General features: G+C 34.3%; 1 protein-coding gene across 1 annotated transcript; it reads left to right on the top strand.

Annotated features, from left to right (window-relative positions):
• Nucleotides 1-10591: 10591 nt before the first annotated feature.
• Nucleotides 10592-11428, top strand: LOC127081472 (cytochrome c1-2, heme protein, mitochondrial-like). Its single transcript, XM_051021727.1, has one exon. It carries the CDS (start codon nucleotides 10592-10594, stop codon nucleotides 11426-11428), a length of 837 nt encoding a protein of 278 aa, XP_050877684.1.
• The last annotated feature ends 6558 nt before the right edge of the window (nucleotides 11429-17986 follow it).

Here is a 17986-nt window from a genome sequence, read left to right as displayed (position 1 = left end):
TTATGTATTTTGTCTATCTATATTGTTTGGCTTGATTTTCATTGTGTTTCATCCGAGTTTGATTATTTCTACAACGCAATGCTTCTGTTGTTTTATTATATGCAACATGGTTTATAACCAAGATCAAATAAGGCTCGACAGACTGTAGCAACATGCATCGAGTCGTAGGAAAAGATCCTGACTCTCACAATCATCGGTTGGTTCTAGTTCGGTTGATGCAGAGGCGTCAACTTCTGGTATTCATGCATCTTCAACTTTGTTTTCCCAAAGGAGGCAGGTGACACCTCCTGATGCCCCAGAATCCCCATATGTCCAGGTTGACGCGCCCTAGGTTGATGTCGTTCACTAGGAGTTTGGAGGAGGCCCGTACGACTTATCAATGTTGCTTGTATATCTGAACCATGTTGCAAGGCATGTGGGAGAGAATATGTAAAATTCATCTGTACTTATTCTTTGAAACACATGTGTTATAATATTTGGAGTTTCTGACGATGATTTATTTTTCTACATGATCATGATGCTTTAAAGTGCCTCAACCATTGTCGGAAGATTGCGAGGTTGCATCATCCTAGGAGCAGTGGTTTCACGATGTGATGCAGCTCTCTAAGTTGTGATAAATATGCAAGACCGATTACTACCATTAACCATGGTATGCTGTTAGAGTTCGTTGAGAGATGGCACTCTGAGACGTCACATTTTCATCTTCCACATGTTAAGATGTCTATCATATTGGACGATGTGACATTCCTGTTGCATCTTCCGATAAGGGGAATAACATTATACCACTCTAGGATTATCAAAGAAGAGGCACTAGAGATGATGGTGACCTATTTGGGAGTTGATATAGGGGATGCTTTTAAGGAGATAGAAGACACACGCGGGTGTCATACTAGGTTTGGATTTCTAGAGAGGTTGTATGCATAGTAGATGAGAGTTGCAAAGCAGACCGATTGTGATAATGAGTAGGTTATGCAACATAAAGCATATACATTGAGATCATATATCTTCTAGCATTTCCCAACACATAACTGGTTGTTCATATGTTGATACCTACACTGAGGACATTCCATGTGCTTGCGCATTCGTCCCGCTCAGAGGGAATCAGGCGATCAAGCCCTTTAGAGTGTATCTTGACCATACAATAGCAGATGATATACACTTCCATCCATACCACGATCATTGACAGACACATACCTTGGATGACATAGCCTTTTACTATAGATGGATGACTTGTGGGTTACGCCTGATATATCCACATCTTCATGAGCGCATCATGCGCTAGTTTGAGTATATATAGTTTGTTCCAAGAGACCCCACCGATTTTATTCCTCCTACTGTGGTGTGTGGAGATGTAGATGTCATGTATGATTATTTCCTTAATCATATGATACTGGATGAAGCACGAGGTATCGTAGCTTCTAGTGACTGTAGTTGTGCATATGGTGGCTCCGTCTAGTGGTATTACAGAGTGTCACATTTTTATATGACACTGGATGCTTCGAGAGATCCATCTAGACCGTCTTAGCAGAAGATTTTAGAGGAGGATTAGGATATAGTAGATCATGTTGTTGATGTGTTGTCTGGATGTCTTCGTATTATGGATCTTACACAAGCAAGTATAGACTGGTGAGTCTTTCTTGAAGGCTCTCTTGGGAGGGACATTGTATATGTCATTCTTAATGATGCACATACGAGATTGCAGTACATGAGGTGGCGAAGGAACATGGTTGTTCGACATACATAGTAGTATATTATTTGTATTAGGCATAGTACTATCGTTTCTAATTTATTTTGATTGCATTATATATCTAGGATTGATTCATATATATATATATATATATATATATATATATATATATATATATATATATATATATATATATATATATATATATATATATATATATATATATATATATATATATATATATAAATAAACAGCATTAAACGAAGAATCGACTGGGTATTCAAAGATAATTAAAGGTCGTTGTTATATTATGATTCTATTTGGTAATTTTTTATTTTCTGAAAGTACTGATAATATGGTAAATATTATGTATTTGTCGTTGTTACGAAACATAAATAAAGTAGGCACATATAGTTGGGGTTCAACTGTTTTGTCCTATCTACATAGTCCGTTGTGTAAAGACGCAAAAAATAAAAATACATGTACGTTTTATTCTTACGCCTATTTGCTACAAGCATGGGGTTGATCGAGAATGTCGTCACTCATCCCGGTCAACGAGAAGCCATTCACATTCCCCTACGCAACAAAGTAAGTTTATCTTAAATCTTTGAATTTATTAGACTTTATACTACAAGTAACTGTAACTAATATATTTTCAATATTTTCGTTCTAGGTGGTCAATTCTGGGGATGAACTACAACAGGTGTCTCAAACACATTGTAGTAGTCTATCGCAATCTTTTAGACCACATTGGACCAGACGATGTATTACTACTAAATAACTCTATTTTTGATTTAAATTTTTTATCAAATTACATATCCTCTAATCATGTAAATTTCTTATACAATTTATCTGGATGCCGTATATGGGTCTTAACCATCAGGTTAACCAGGATGACGTGCAGTTTGGACAGCAAAAACAACAATCATCTGATTCACTACTATGAAGATGCAATAGAGTGACCGTGTGAAATTGCAGATCAACATGCAATAATAAATTCCAGAATCTCCGACGTGTTTGTGAGATTTACATCAATAAAGAGTCGATGGCCAATGATATTATTCTGATGGGAGAGACTTCGCTAAAAAGACGTGTCATTAATGGAGGAATCGACGTAAACACATCTTAAATGAACCAATCATACATGGTGCTAGACCAACTCAATATTATATGGCTTGGTTTAGGTCGGTTACAACACCACCATTTGTGTCTGAGCCAAGATATTTGATTGATCCACGCCAACGACCTTCGTCATTATACGCTCAACAACAAATCCCCGTCCAACAACCAACCTCACACCATTACCAAACCCAAGATGACAAATTTGTCAAATACCATTGGAGCTTATGCAGGACCTTCACATCAACCACCATTACATCATGTCAACACTCAAAGACCCCAAACACCTCAAGGAAATTGTGGGAGACCTTGAAGACAGACTAATGCACCGGGATGAGGAACAAAGAGACGTTTCGATCGAACGGGTCATTGGTTTTCTTGTCAATTTTTATGTAGTTTTGCTTTATAACATAATATTATTAATTATTTTTCATTTTCTTTTTTATTTCAATTTCTTTTAATTAGAAGTTAAAAAATTTAAATAAATAAATAAAGGATGTGTCACTTGCAATGACACATTCTCTTAATGACATAATGCATGCATTGGCTTGAGATGCATGCATGAGTCGGTAAGCATAACGCCTTAGTTCAAGTATGAATATGACACATGTGTTTAGAGTGATAATTTTTTTGTTTGAAAAATGGTTATATTAATAATTAGTTTAAAAAATATGTTATTTTGATATTATTTTTATAAAAAAATGATTATTTAAAAAAAAATCGAAATTTGATATTTTTAGATCTAATTTAATAATTTCCATACTGTAGAAGAACTGGGTTTGAAATATGAATTTTAAAAAAATAATATCGATAAATTTGAGTTTTTTTTCATGTGTTTTAAGTTTGTGTGTTCTTCATTTTAAAATATGGATTTTAAAAAGAATAAAATTGATAAATCTAATTTAAAATAATATTAATATGGGTTTTAATTTCGTGGTTTAACAGATGATGAAATCAAAAATTAAAATCTAATAATAAATCAAAAATTAAACTCTAATAATAAATTATAATAAGTTAAAATAATATTAATATGGGTTTTAATTTCGTGGTTCAATCCCAATTGTGTTGGGTCAGTTGGGTCATTAACTTTGGGTTGGCATGAGGGAAGCATTCACAACTGATTTTAAGAGCAACACATCTAATGAAAGAGACCATATATATCCGTTTTTTTATTTATAAAATGTTATATTTGTTTTTAACAAATCACTTATAATATAAAAAACCATCACTCATTATTATAAGTAAAATATAAAATTTTAAATTTATTAAATAAATAATACATCAAATTATTATTATTATATATCAAATAATCAATTATTTAAAAAAAATGTTTTTTTATTTATAATAGAAATCAAAGATTGTACATATATTATATGAATTGCATTAAAATAGTTTGAATCATGGTGTTCATTTTGTTCGAATCATAGTGTTCATTTTATTATCAGGCTAAATGCCACCACCTAAGTTATGTAACATTGCAAATAAAATTTAACCATGATTTACAATAAAAACAGTGTTAATCATAACTTGGAGGGCATGTAACATACATTTAACAAGCAAAAATACAAGCCTCTTTAAAACACTTTTGAATTTTAGTTCTTAAAATTTGTTTTTGAAATTTAATTTAAAAATATTTTTAAAAAAAGAATTATCAAAAATATTTGTTTGATAAACTGGTTTTTAAAAATTGTTTTTAAAATATAAAAATGAAAAAATTTATTTGGTAGTTTAATTTTCAATAATATTTTTAATAAGAGAATAAAAATTTATTTAGAAAATATATAATTATTTTTAATTAATAATAAAACATATTTGGTTATCTATAAATATAAATATAATTTAATCACTATTTTTTAATAAAAGATCTAATCATGCATGTCAACTATTTTTTAACTTAATATTAATTGTATAATTAAAAATATATTATTTATATAATAAGAGATTGATAAATCATTTTGATGATATTTGTAAAACAACTTTTATTACTATTTTTGTTTATAATTAGTAACTTTCTCTTATTCAATTTTATAAGAAATATAAATTATACTATAATATGATTGAAAATTTTAATTCTTATTGATTTTTATTATTAAGTTACTTTTATTATTTAAGTATTCTTAAAATTACAATTTTCCTAAGAAATATTGAAAGAGTATTTTTAGTTAAAAGTATTTTATCCTTTTAAATATTTATGTTTATTATCTACTCCAATTAAAAAACAAGTGATAGATTTTAAAAATCGAGTTGAATCAACTGATTAAATCAACTGAATCGAGAATTGATAGAGTCACCGATCTAGTTTGTTGTTATTCAGTTTTTGTTTCCATTAAACTTTATTGAAAATTTATATAAATATGTACTTTTTACTATTTTGTTGTATGTAATGACTATATTTAAAATTTTAATTTAAGGAAAGAATTCTTGAAATTAGGATACTTTAAAATTAATTATAAAAATATTTTTAAAAGTTAATAAACACGGTCATTTTATTAATATTTTGTATAATAACTTATTATGTTTTGGATGGTAATATGTTACTTTGTTTTATATATATATATCAGTAAAACTACTAAGAAAAAATTAATTATAATGATTAATAAAATCATGATTATAATTATCAAAACTGCCATTAATGAAAATTATAAAAAAAAAATCTCTTTTTTGTGTTTTCAATTGTGCAATTTGAAAAGTGAAAAGCAAAATAAAAATTAAAACATAGACTCTGATCGTTGGGAGAGAAAGAAAATTCTGATTATTCTGGAGGGAAGGGAAAGACTCAAAATGATAGCGATTAGGGTTTTCTTTTGTTTAATTTGCCGATTAATAGTTAATGAAGTAGTTTAAAGGTGTAGTTAGGTTATTTATAATGGTAAGTGTTTGCCCTAGTTACCAATTTTGAAATACTCCTACTTCATTTCAATGACTTGTTTTAAGGATGAACCCTACTTTTTTTTTTCTTGTCTTTTCCTTTTCCGTACTTCATTCAAATTAATTGGTGACGGGAATTATTTAATAAACTTTTAATTTAAATTCACTTTGTTTCCTCTATTTAATTTTCTTTTTAATTTTTATCACAATTTCAAAAATCAGTTTTTTTTATTCCTCAATTTTATATTATTTTGTTGATTTCTTTTTATTTTTATATAAATGGTAGGGATGATTGGAATAAAAAATTATTTTTGTTAATGTGGCAATGTTGATTGGATAATTTATTAATTAATATATTTTTTAAAATAAATTAAATTTTTTTAATTAAGTTTTTTTAGAAATTAATAGCCCAAAACCTATTTAGTTTCATCATGAACTCAATACTTATGCTATCAACAAAACAAACCCATTAATTGGTGACAAATTCTTGGAGCCAATAAAATTTTAATGCATATTTTTTATAGGTATTTTATGCCACTTTTCAGGTGAATCCAAAGAGTTCTTTTTAAGAGAAACATTTTTCTTGGCGGTTGTTATTGTACTACTGTATTATATCCATGTAGCACCAATTTCCAAGAGCAAAGTGCTTCTAAGTTTATTTAAGGTTTATTGTACATAGCAGTTCAAACTTTAAATAAACATGCAATGCACAAAAATTTCTTACTAACCTGAACGAGTACGAATGAAATGTTGGTAATCCAATAGAGTTGGCTTCCTTGCAAGAATAAATTTCAGTAACATAAGACTATAACCTTCGGATTATCGCAAGAGATGGAATGAGACTTGAGTTTATCATAAAATAAAGAAACTGCCAACTAGAATGAAAAAGCCACATATCTTAGATTCTAATTCATTTCAGTTTCATTTAGATATAATTTAACTTGCATTTAAAATTTATTTTAGCTTGTGTATATAAACTAAAGTTTGGTTTAGTTTGAGATAGATATTCAATATGATTGAATTTCAATTTTTCTGTTAGAGTCTGTTAGAAACTTATCTCTTTCTTTCATCTTCATCTTCTTCATCTTCTTCATTTTCTTCCTCTTGTGCATCAACATTTGATATATAGAGCTCCGATTTGGATCCACGGTAAACACCAAGGTAAACACGAGTGAACAGTGATGGGTGTGTGATTGATTTTGTTTCTTGAATTCACGTTGAATTTATGATCGGAATCGTAACAGAATCACATTTTTTGATTCTGAGGGATTGGGAAACACGAGTGTTTGGTGAGATCTGAGTGAATTCTTGCACAAGAACGACGATGAACGGTGGAAACGGTAGCTTGAATACGAAGCTTCCAGTATTTGATGGAAAGAATTGGAATCAATGGATGATTCAGATACGTGTGTTGTTTGACGCTCAAGATATTCTTGATCTCGTCAAGGACGATTATGCAGCGGATGCAACTGAGGCACAAAGGAAAACGTATAGAGAGACGAGGAAGAAGGATCATAAAGCTCTGTTCTACATCCATCAGTGTGTGGATGTGAATGTGTTTGAGAAGATCGTTGATTCGACAACGGCGGGGGTTGCGTGGGACATACTGGTAAGTTTCTATGGAGGTGATGCATCAATGAAGAAGGTGAAACTCCAGCCTCTATGTAAGAAGTATGAGAATCTCAACATGAAGAACAATGATAAGGTATCTGATTACATTTACAGAGTGATTATGATCATAAATGAGACGAAATCTTATGGAGAGACTCTCTCTGAACAAATAATCATTGAAAAGATATTGAGATCTCTTACTCCTCAGTTTGATTACATTGTTATAGCAATTGAACATTCTAAGGATCTAAGCAACATGAGGAATGAAGAGTTGTAGAGCAGTCTAGAGGCACAAGAGTTGCGTCTGACTGAGAGAACCTCTAAAATAGAGGTAAAGCAGGCTCTGAAGGCGTCTTCTGGTAAGAAGAATCAGAAGTAGTCTTGGTCGGAGGCCAAGAAGAGACATGGTGGTGGTTCTCAGAAGTTAGAAGTCTCCAACTCTAATGAGAAGAAACATCTAAAGGGAAAGGAGAAGTTTGACAATAAAAAGGTTCAATGTTACTGTTGTAAGAAGTTTGGTCACTTTGTTGTTGACCGTTGGCCAAACAAGGAAAGAAAATTAAAAGAAGTAAACATAGCCAAAGAAGAGTTTGATGATGAACCTATGCTATTGATGACTTATGAGTCTGATGGTGGATATTTGGTAGATTGGTGGTATATCGACACTGACTTCTCAAATCCCCTAACTGGAAGCTTAGGGCATCTGAGTTCTAAGAAGCTAGTACATGTCATTCCTAAGATTGTGAAGCCGAAGAAGTCATGTGAGATATGCATGAAAGGTAAGCAACCTAGATTGCCATTTGCATCAGAAGTAGCTCCCAGAGAAAAACATAATTTAGGAGCAGTGCATTCTGATGAACGTGGATCATTTGAAGTACCTTCACTTAGAGGAAACAAGTATTTTGTGTCATTTGTGGATGATTTCGCAAGACTGACATGGGTAACACTCACCAAGTTTAAGCATGAGGTGTTTTTTGAGTTTCAGAAGTTCAAGGTGAAGGCTGAAAAACATAGTGGTCAGAAGTTAAAAATTCTCAGAACTAATAGTGAAGGGGAGTACAACTTTACAGAGTTCAGAGGGTTATATGAGGAGAATGGAATTGAGCATGAGGTGACTGTTTCATACACTCTTCAGCATAATGGTCTTGCTTAAAGAAGAATCAGAACTTTGCTTGATATGATACCGAGCATGATAAAGGAGAAGAAGCTACCTCACACCTTGTGGGGAGAAGTTGTTTTCACTACAACATATGTGCTCAATATGTGTCCAACTAAGAAGCTGAAGGAAATTGTTCCTTTTGAAAAGTGGACTAGAGATAAGCAAAGTGTGAGTCATATTAAGGTTTTTGGTTATGTTTGTTATAAACATGTTTCAGATTCTAAGAGAAGGAAGTTGGATGAAGAGTTATGTTGCTTGTAGGGTACCACAATATGTAACACCCTAAACCCCGCACATAATTTATGGCATAAATTAAATATAAAATAAAACCACGTAGGGTGTCACACATTCATAACACACATGACCTGCTCCGTAACACAGGTTTCAACAGTAAATTTCAATACACACATTTGTAATAAGGATGTTTACACGACATCCCACTTATATGAATCATATCTGGGATGTTTACACGACATCCTTCTCATCTAATCGGTATTATATATTCACAAAATAAGACATTCATAACTTATCATTGCATGCTCACTTCCATTTTAAAGTATCATCGCAACGGAATTATCATCACAATTATGGAAGATAAAGCAAGTAATAACATCTAGTCTCAACTTCAATTGCAAGAACAAAATAAGAGAGTTCTAATCAATCAACTCAACATCTTAAGAATTCTCAACAACAAAATTAGTCTTATGACTTCAACATAATCAGGCATAAGGAATAAAGTAAGCGTTTAACCCAACCCGATGTTACATGATCAGAGCAAGGTACTGTCATACCCCAATTTTGTCCAGGCATTTTAAAACTTTCATAAATTCGATTTTAATTTCAGTTTGCATCATATGTACAACGTAATATGCATTTCATCATGAATAATACCTAAAATATCAGTCGAAATAAATTCTCGAATATACAGACAAATCGGTTAAATCACTCCTCAAGTACGTGCAAAATCAGCGGGTAAAAAGTTTTGAAATCAAACTTACAGACGTCGGTATTATTAATCTACGATTCGCGTAGTTTAACCTGATGTGCTCGTTATATTTTCGATGACTCTTTTAGTTGCATTTTGATTCGTCTGAACCTTTTAACCGGTGAAAAATTATTTTAGAATTAAAAGAAACGCTGAATTTTTCCAATAAGTTTATTTCACACTGATCATTTTAGTGTATTCAATTTAATTTTTCGGGCAAGTTTGTGTCCGACTTTTATTCATTCTTAGTCGTTTTATTTTTATTCTTTCGTTAAATTAACCGGGATAATTAAATAGAAATTTTTGTATTCTTATTTTATTTTTATTACATTCATTTTAAAAACTATGAGTTTTATTTGATTTAATTGATTTAATTTGTTTTAAATTTATTAAATCATTTAGAAGGGGCATTGTAGGCATTTTAAATTTAAGTATGTTTCTTTGATTTAATCTGAACCGTCAATTCAAATTTAATCAAAGGATCACATGCATTATCCTCATTTTCCCTTATTAACCAATTATAAACTAACATTTTATTTAGTTAATTAATAAAACTAGAAAAAATAAAATATCTCCTTGGTCCAATTACTGAGTTCCATGAGACATTCTTATCTCATTTTGTATTTGGCTAAAATAAAAAGTGATTCCCCAATGCATACACCACACATGTCGCCTCCTTCCATTCCCAACGGCATTGTTGATGGCAACTCATAGATGGTACTCCCTATGTCCAAGAGGACAGCTGGCGAAAAAAAAAAGAGGAGGAGAAAAAAAAAAAAAAGGAATTGATTAATAGTTAGGGGGAGAACCAAAGGACGATTCATCTTCTGAAAAGAACCTCAAGAAATCCACCCTCCAACAACTACAAACCAGATCTTCTTCTTTTAACGACACACGGAACTTTCCTCGTCGTCCTCTCACTTCCATTGTCGTGCAATTCACACCATCAACCCACACCTTCGCAACAACGTTTTTCCACCCACAACGACCAATCACTCCCGCCGCGCCTCTGTTTCTTCCTTCACCCATTCTTCTTCCCACACATTTCACTATAACCGTCGCCGTCGTGAAATACCCCCATTCCTTCCACCCTCCTTCACCTTCTCTTTATTCTTCATTCGATCTTCAATCCTAATCTCTCTCTAACATTTTGTGGATCGAGATGGCTAGAGGCGTTATTCAGTCGTTATTGAGGAGGAAACTCCAATCTCATTCTCTTAATCCTTTGTTCGTGTCATCCATTATCACAAAGAATGATGGTGTTGGTTCTAGAAGCAGCAGATCCTTAAAAGCCCTTGCATTAATTGGAGCTGGAGTCTCAGAGTTATTAGGTTTTGCAACAACAACATCAGTTGATGAAGCCGAGCATGGTCTGGCTTCTCCAAGCTATCCATGTCCTCACGAGGGCATCCTCAGTTCATATGACCATGCTTCAATTCGTCATGGTCATCAAGTTTATACACAAGTTTGTGCTTCCTGTCATTTTATGTCTTTGATATCATACCATGATTTGCTTGGTGTTGCTTACACAGAAGGGGAAGTAAAGGCCATGGCTGCTGAGATTGAGGTGGAAGATGGCCCTAATGATGAGGATGAGATGTTCACACGTCCCGGTAAACTCAGTGATTGCTTTCCTCATCCATATGCAAATGAATCAGCTGTTAGGTTTGCTAATGGAGGAGCCTATCCTCCAGATCTAGGTCTTGTTACCGAAGCTCGTCACAATGGTCAGAACTATGTGTTTTCTCTTCTTACCGGTTATCATGACCCCCCTGTTGGTGTTGTGATTAGAGAAGGACTACACTATAACCCTCACCAACCGAGTTGCTTCCGATTCCTCCATTCTCACACCACCTCTTCAAGAAACTATGGCCATCGTTTCAACCATAAAACCGTGATTCCCTTTACAAACCAAGTCCAACAACATCAATGGCTCAGTCATCACCATGTGTTAACAATTCTAATTCGCAACAATTTTGTCAACGCAAAGCAACTTTGATACTCACTAAAATTGGTTCTATTCCGATTAGGCAGTAGCCGACACAACAGTAACATCAACTCTTCATTGGGGTAACATCTCAGTTTCAGCTTTGCTTTTGTATTTGACATTGTATAAAGTGTAAGAACAAAAATTGTTCTACATCAGATTCCATGATTTTGATGATAACAAAGGATGAAACCAAAAATGGCACCCTAACGAAAACTTTCTAAGTGTGCAGGGTTCTAAGGAAAGAAGGAAGAGATCTGATGATGTCATCAGATACAGAACCAGATCAGATACAAATTATCAATTGATCAGAAGCATCTGAAGTGGAAACACGTTCAAGAAAGTCTAACTCTGAGCAAAACAGCAAAACATCAGAAGCATCTGAACGAGAAGTACGCTATAGAACTTCTGCCTCTAAACTACGGTATGTCAAACTCCAGAAGCTATCAGCGCTATCTGAAGAAACCATCAGAACTCAAAAGAGATCAACATCAGAAGTTAGATAGCAAGATTCCAAGATATCCAGAAGTACGAAGACTCTGATTATGGAATTGCTAAATAAGGAAGAGTAACGTTAACTTCAAATAAAGTTTTGGAAATGGATTTCCTAATACAGAAAGATACGTTAAACTCCAAATTCAAATGAACAGGAACTATATTTGGAAAGTAGTCATTCGAGAAGAAAAAGTCTTTTTGGCAAGAAGCTATTTAAGCTATGGCATTAATTCATATTATTATCCATCAGTTTCAACGACTACTTCACTTTTCTATATAAAGGACTGCAAATCAACATTGAGTCTAGAAGAAAACAATACAAGAACATACTGAATCATCAACACACAAAAACGTTTTCATTCTCTCCATCTTCACGAAGCTTTTGCTTGGAACGTGAAACACATTGTTCTTACTGTTGTAATACTTGCTTATCTTAGAAGCACTCTAGATTACATAAATCTTTTATCTATTGTTTTATTTCCTCAAGTGACTCTGTGTAGTCTGTATACTTGAGAGGACTAAGAGATCTTTCTCTTAGACGTTGTTTGTAATCAATCTTTCAAGATTAGTGGATTAAGTCCTTGTTGAAGGCGAAATCACCTTGGCCGGGTGGACTGGAGTAGCTTTGTGTTATAAGCGAACCAGTATAAAATCCTTGTGTGATTTTCTAGTTTGAAAAAGCGCTTATTTTTTTTTCCAAACAATTCAAACCCCCCCCCCCCTTTCTTGTTTTTCTCACCTTCAATTGGTATCAGAGCTCCGGCTCTGTTATTGATTTTTCAATCAAACACTTAACAGTGTAGAGAGATCCAGTACGAGAAAAACTATGGCCCACACAAATGAAAGAGATAGTTACAATGCTAAGCCTCCTGTTTTTGATGGAGAAATTTGACTATTAGAAAGATAGAATCGAAAGTTTCTTTCTGGGTTATGATGCTGACCTCTGGGACATTGTCACGGATGGATACACACCTCCAGTGTCTGAAAATGGAGCTGAAGTTCCCAGAAGTAAGATGTCAGAAGATCAGAATCGTGTCTTCAAAAACCATCTCAATGCTATATCTTACAACGAATATGAAAAGATCACCAACAGAGAAACAACCAAAGATATACTTGACTCTCTGAAGATGACTCATGAAGGAAACTCTCAAGTCAAAGAGACAAAGGCTCTGGCGCTTATCCAAAAATATGAAGCTTTCAAAATGGAAGATGACGAAGCTATAGAGGCAATGTTTTCTAGATTCCAAACTCTTATTGCAGGTCTCAAGGTTCTAGACAAAGGATACACAACTGCAAACCACGTCAAAAAGATAGTCAGAAGTCTGCCAAAGAAATGGAGACCCATGGTCACTGCTCTGAAACTTTCAAAGGATCTGAACAATATCAGCCTTGAAGAACTTGTCAGTTCCCTCAGAAGTCATGAGATAGAACTAGAGGAAGATGAGCCTCAGAGAAAGAACAAGTCCGTAGCATTAAAGTCCAGATCTGAAAGACGCAAACCTGACAGAACCAAAGCTCTCCAGGCAGAAACTGAAGATACTGATGACTCTGAACCAGAAGATTCTGATGATGAAGAAGAATTGTCCCTCCTAACCAGAAGAGTTAAACAACTCTAGAAAAAGAGGAACAACAACTTCAGAAGACCAAGACCCAGAGGGGATCGATCAAAATCAACCTCAAAAGATAAACCTAACAAAGATATTACTTGTTATGAATGTAAAGAAACAGGTCACTACAGGAATGAATGCCCAAAGCTGAAGAAAGACAATTCTAGAAAAGAAAGCTTCAAGAAAAATACTTTCAGAACAAAGAAAGGACTAATGGCTACCTGGGATGATAGTGAATCTGGGTCATCAGAATCTGACTCTGATGAACAGGCCAACGTGGCCCTTATGGCTACCACATCCAGGAGTAGCTCAGATGAAGAATCTGAAGAGGTATTTTCTGAATTCTCTCGATCTGATCTAGAATCATGCTTGTCAGAAACTCTTAGCTCATATCAGAAATTAAAACAAAAATTTAAAAATATAAAAGGCTGTCTTAAAGCAAAATTTGAAGAATGTAGTGAACTTGAGATAACAATTCTAGCACGAGAAGATACAATCAGGTCTTTAACATTAGAAAGAGATGGAGCAAAAAGAAAAAGCTTAGAATTAGAAGAAGCGTTGTCTCAAGCACCACAAACTTCAAATAAAGTAATTTATGAATACGAAGAAGCCTTTCAAGAATTTCTGAAAAATGGGATAGATAGGAGTATTATGGCATCCATGATTTATGGAGTTAGTCAGAACAATAAAAAGGGAATTGGGTATGATCCTAAGGAAAATAAAACTTCTACTAGTGATCAACTTAAATCTCCTTTTTCATATCACTATACACACACACAAGAACAAAAATTTGGAAATGCTAGAAAACCCAAAGTTATAAGAAACTCTGGGAAAACTAATCATAAAGGACCCAAGAGATTCTGGGTACCGAAAGATAAGATTGTCCATGTTGCAGATATCCTATGCAGCAAAGTTCAGACACCAGTCATGGTACCTGGACTCTGGATGCTCGCGACACATGACGGGAAGAAAGTCTATGTTCCAAAGTCTGGAACTTAAAGACGCTGGATTTGTCGGTTTCGGAGGAGATCAGAAAGGAAGGATCAGAGGCTCCGGAACTATTGGTAATGGTACTCTTCCCTCTATATCTGATGTCCTTTACGTAGAAGAATTAATGCATAACTTGTTATCCATAAGTCAATTAAGTGATAACGGTTATGATGTAATCTTTAATCAAAAAACATGTAAAGCCATTAATCAGAATGATGGCTCTGTCCTTTTCACAGGCAAGAGGAAAAACAACATTTATAAAATTAATCTTTCTGATTTAAAAGAACAAAATGTTAAATGTCTGATGTCGGTCCATGAAGAGCAATGGGTATGGCATAGACGCTTGGGCCACATTAGCATGAGGAAACTTTCTCAGCTAAATAAACTCGAGTTAGTCAGAGGCCTACCTAAACTGAAGTTTTCTTCAGATGCTCTGTGTGAAGCATGTCAGAAAGGAAAATTTTCAAAAACTTCCTTTAAAAAGAAAAATGTTGTTTCTACCTCAAAGCCTCTGGAACTTCTCCACATTGACTTATTTGGTCCTGTGAAAACAACATCAGTCAATGGAAAGAAGTACGGACTAGTCATTGTTGATGATTACAGCCGCTGGACATGGGTGAAATTCCTAAAGCACAAGAGTGAGTCTCACTCTGTATTCACTAGTTTTTGCTCCAAAGTGAAAAAAGAATTTGACTCTAAAATTATTAGAGTCAGAAGTGATCATGGTGGGGAATTTGAAAACAAAGATTTTGAGGAATTATTTGACTCTAATGGAATATCCCATGATTTCTCCTGCCCTAGAACTCCACAACAAAATGGAGTTGTAGAGAGGAAGAATAGGACACTCCAAGAAATGGCCAGAACCATGATCAATGAAACTAATGTGGCAAAGCACTTTTGGGCAGAAGCTGTAAATACAGCGTGTTACATTCAGAACAGAATCTCTATAAGACCGATTCTGGAAAAGACTCCCTATGAACTGTGTAAAGGAAGAAAACCAAACATTTCATATTTTCATCCTTTTGGATGTTCTTGCTTTATATTAAACACTAAAGAACATCTGAACAAGTTTGATTCCAAAGCACAAAAAGGTATTATGTTAGGATACTCAGAACGCTCTAAAGGGTACAGAGTATACAACACAGAAACCAAAATTGTGGAGGAATCAATTCATGTCAGATTTGATGATAAGCTTGACCCTGAAAAGTCAAAGCTAGTTGAAAGTTTTGCAGAACTAGAAATCACTCTTGCAGGATCTGATAAAGCTCCAGAAGCAACTGCCACTCAGAACTCTGAGAAAACTAACTTCCCAGTTATACCAAAGAAAGCCAAAAGTCGAATCAACGTATCTGAAGAATTGATTTTGGGTAACAAGGACGAACCTTTCAGAACCAGATCTACCTTCAGGACCTCTAAAGATACTCCTCTGGGACTAGTGTCTCTGATCGAACCTACGTCCTGTGATGAAGCACTTCAAGATAACGACTGGGTTTCAGCCATGCAAGAAGAACTAGATCAATTCACAAAGAATGATGTCTGGGATCTTGTTCCCAAGCCCAGAGGCACTCACGTTATTGGAACCAGATGGGTATTCAGAAACAAGCTGAATGAGAAAGGAGAAGTCGTCAGAAACAAAGCTCGACTGGTAGCTCAAGGTTACAGTCAACAAGAAGGTATTGACTATAATGAAGCCTTTGCTCCAGTCGCAAGGTTAGAATCTATTCGTCTTCTCGTATCTTTTGCCATTAATCATTCTATTAAATTATATCAAATGGATGTCAAGAGCGCATTCCTTAATGGTTACATATCAGAAGAAGTGTATGTCAATTAACCTCCAGGTTTTGAAAATCCAAATTTTCCAGAACATGTTTTTAAACTTAAAAAATCTTTATATGGACTTAAACAAGCTCCCAGAGCTTGGTATGAACGCTTAAGTAATTTTCTTTTGGAACAAAATTTTATCAGAGGGAAAGTTGATTCCACACTCTTCTGTAAAAACCTTAACAATGATCTCATGATATGCCAGATTTACGTTGATGATATTATTTTTGGTTCTGCTAATATTTCTGTTTGTCAAGAATTTTCTAAGTTAATGCAGGCAGAATTTGAAATGAGTTTAATGCAAGAACTAAAGTTCTTTCTAGGAATTCAAATCAACCAAACTTCAGAAGTCACGTACGTTCATCAAAATAAATACATTAAAGATGTTCTGAAGAAATTTGACATGACTGAATGCAACTCTGCAAAAACTCCCATGCACCCAACTTGCATTCTTGAAAAGGAAGAGGTAAGCAAAAAGGTTTGTCAGAAGCTCTATCGAGGTATGATAGGCTCTCTTCTCTATCTGACTGCTACTCGACCTGATATTCTCTTCAGCGTCTGTCTTTGTGCCAGATTCCAATCAGATCCTAGAGAATCTCATTTAACAGCAGTTAAGAGAATTCTCAAGTATCTAAAAGGAACTCCAAACCTGGGCCTGATGTATGAGAAAACATCAGAGTATAGACTTTTGGGTTACTGTGATGCAGATTATGCAGGAGATAGATTGGAACGAAAAAGCACATCTGGAAATTGCCAGCTTCTGGGGAACAATCTGATATCCTGGGCTAGCAAAAGACAGTCAACTATTGCTCTATCTACTGCAGAAGCAGAATATATCTCAGCATCACTGTGACAACTCAGATGCTCTGGATGAAGAATCAGTTAGAAGATCTGCAAATCTTTGAGAGTAACATTCCTATCTTTTGTGATAATACTGCTGCCATTTGTCTAAGTAAGAATCCCATTCTACATTCCAGAGCTAAACACATTGAAATAAAATATCACTTTATCAGAGACTATGTTCAGAAAGGGATAGTAACATTGAAGTTCATTGATACAGATCATCAATGGGCAGATATATTTACTAAGCCTTTAGCTGAAGATAGATTTCTTTTTATCTTAGAAAATCTGAACATTCAAAATTGCCCTGAATGAAGTGTGGCTCTGAAAATGTAAAATGAGACTCTGATATAAACAAATGTGCTTCTGCCTCTGACTCTGATACTTCTACCAGTTAAGAAGATATCTGAGTTAGAAATCTCCAGGAACCAATCCTTTAGTATTCTTGAAGATCAGATACATCAAAACACGTGGAGCACTAAGCGTCTAACCCTAGAACTTCTAGACAACTGTCCAGAAGAAATTCAAAAGGCAGACATTTGAGATCTCCTCGAGCAGTGTGCATACTGTTGGGATTAGACATTCATTAATTAGCCTTAATCATTTCTCCCCCAAGCGTGCTAACTTGATTCTTGTGCTAACGCTGAATGATGTGTCGTTTTGCATGTGTTTTCACTTAGGGTATTTAAACACTCCTCTCACATTTCACACACTTATCACTCTCACTCACTCTCAAACCCTCTCTGAAGCATTCCCCAAACTCTTCATCTTCATCTCCTTCTTCATCAACTATGGATGCTCAACAACAACAAGTTTT

The sequence above is a fragment of the Lathyrus oleraceus genome, chromosome 5 (genome assembly GCF_024323335.1).
Source record: "Lathyrus oleraceus cultivar Zhongwan6 chromosome 5, CAAS_Psat_ZW6_1.0, whole genome shotgun sequence".
Classification (NCBI taxonomy): Eukaryota; Viridiplantae; Streptophyta; class Magnoliopsida; order Fabales; family Fabaceae; genus Lathyrus; species Lathyrus oleraceus.
Note: the sequence above shows the minus strand (reverse complement) of the source record. Positions and strands in the feature narration are given on the sequence as shown.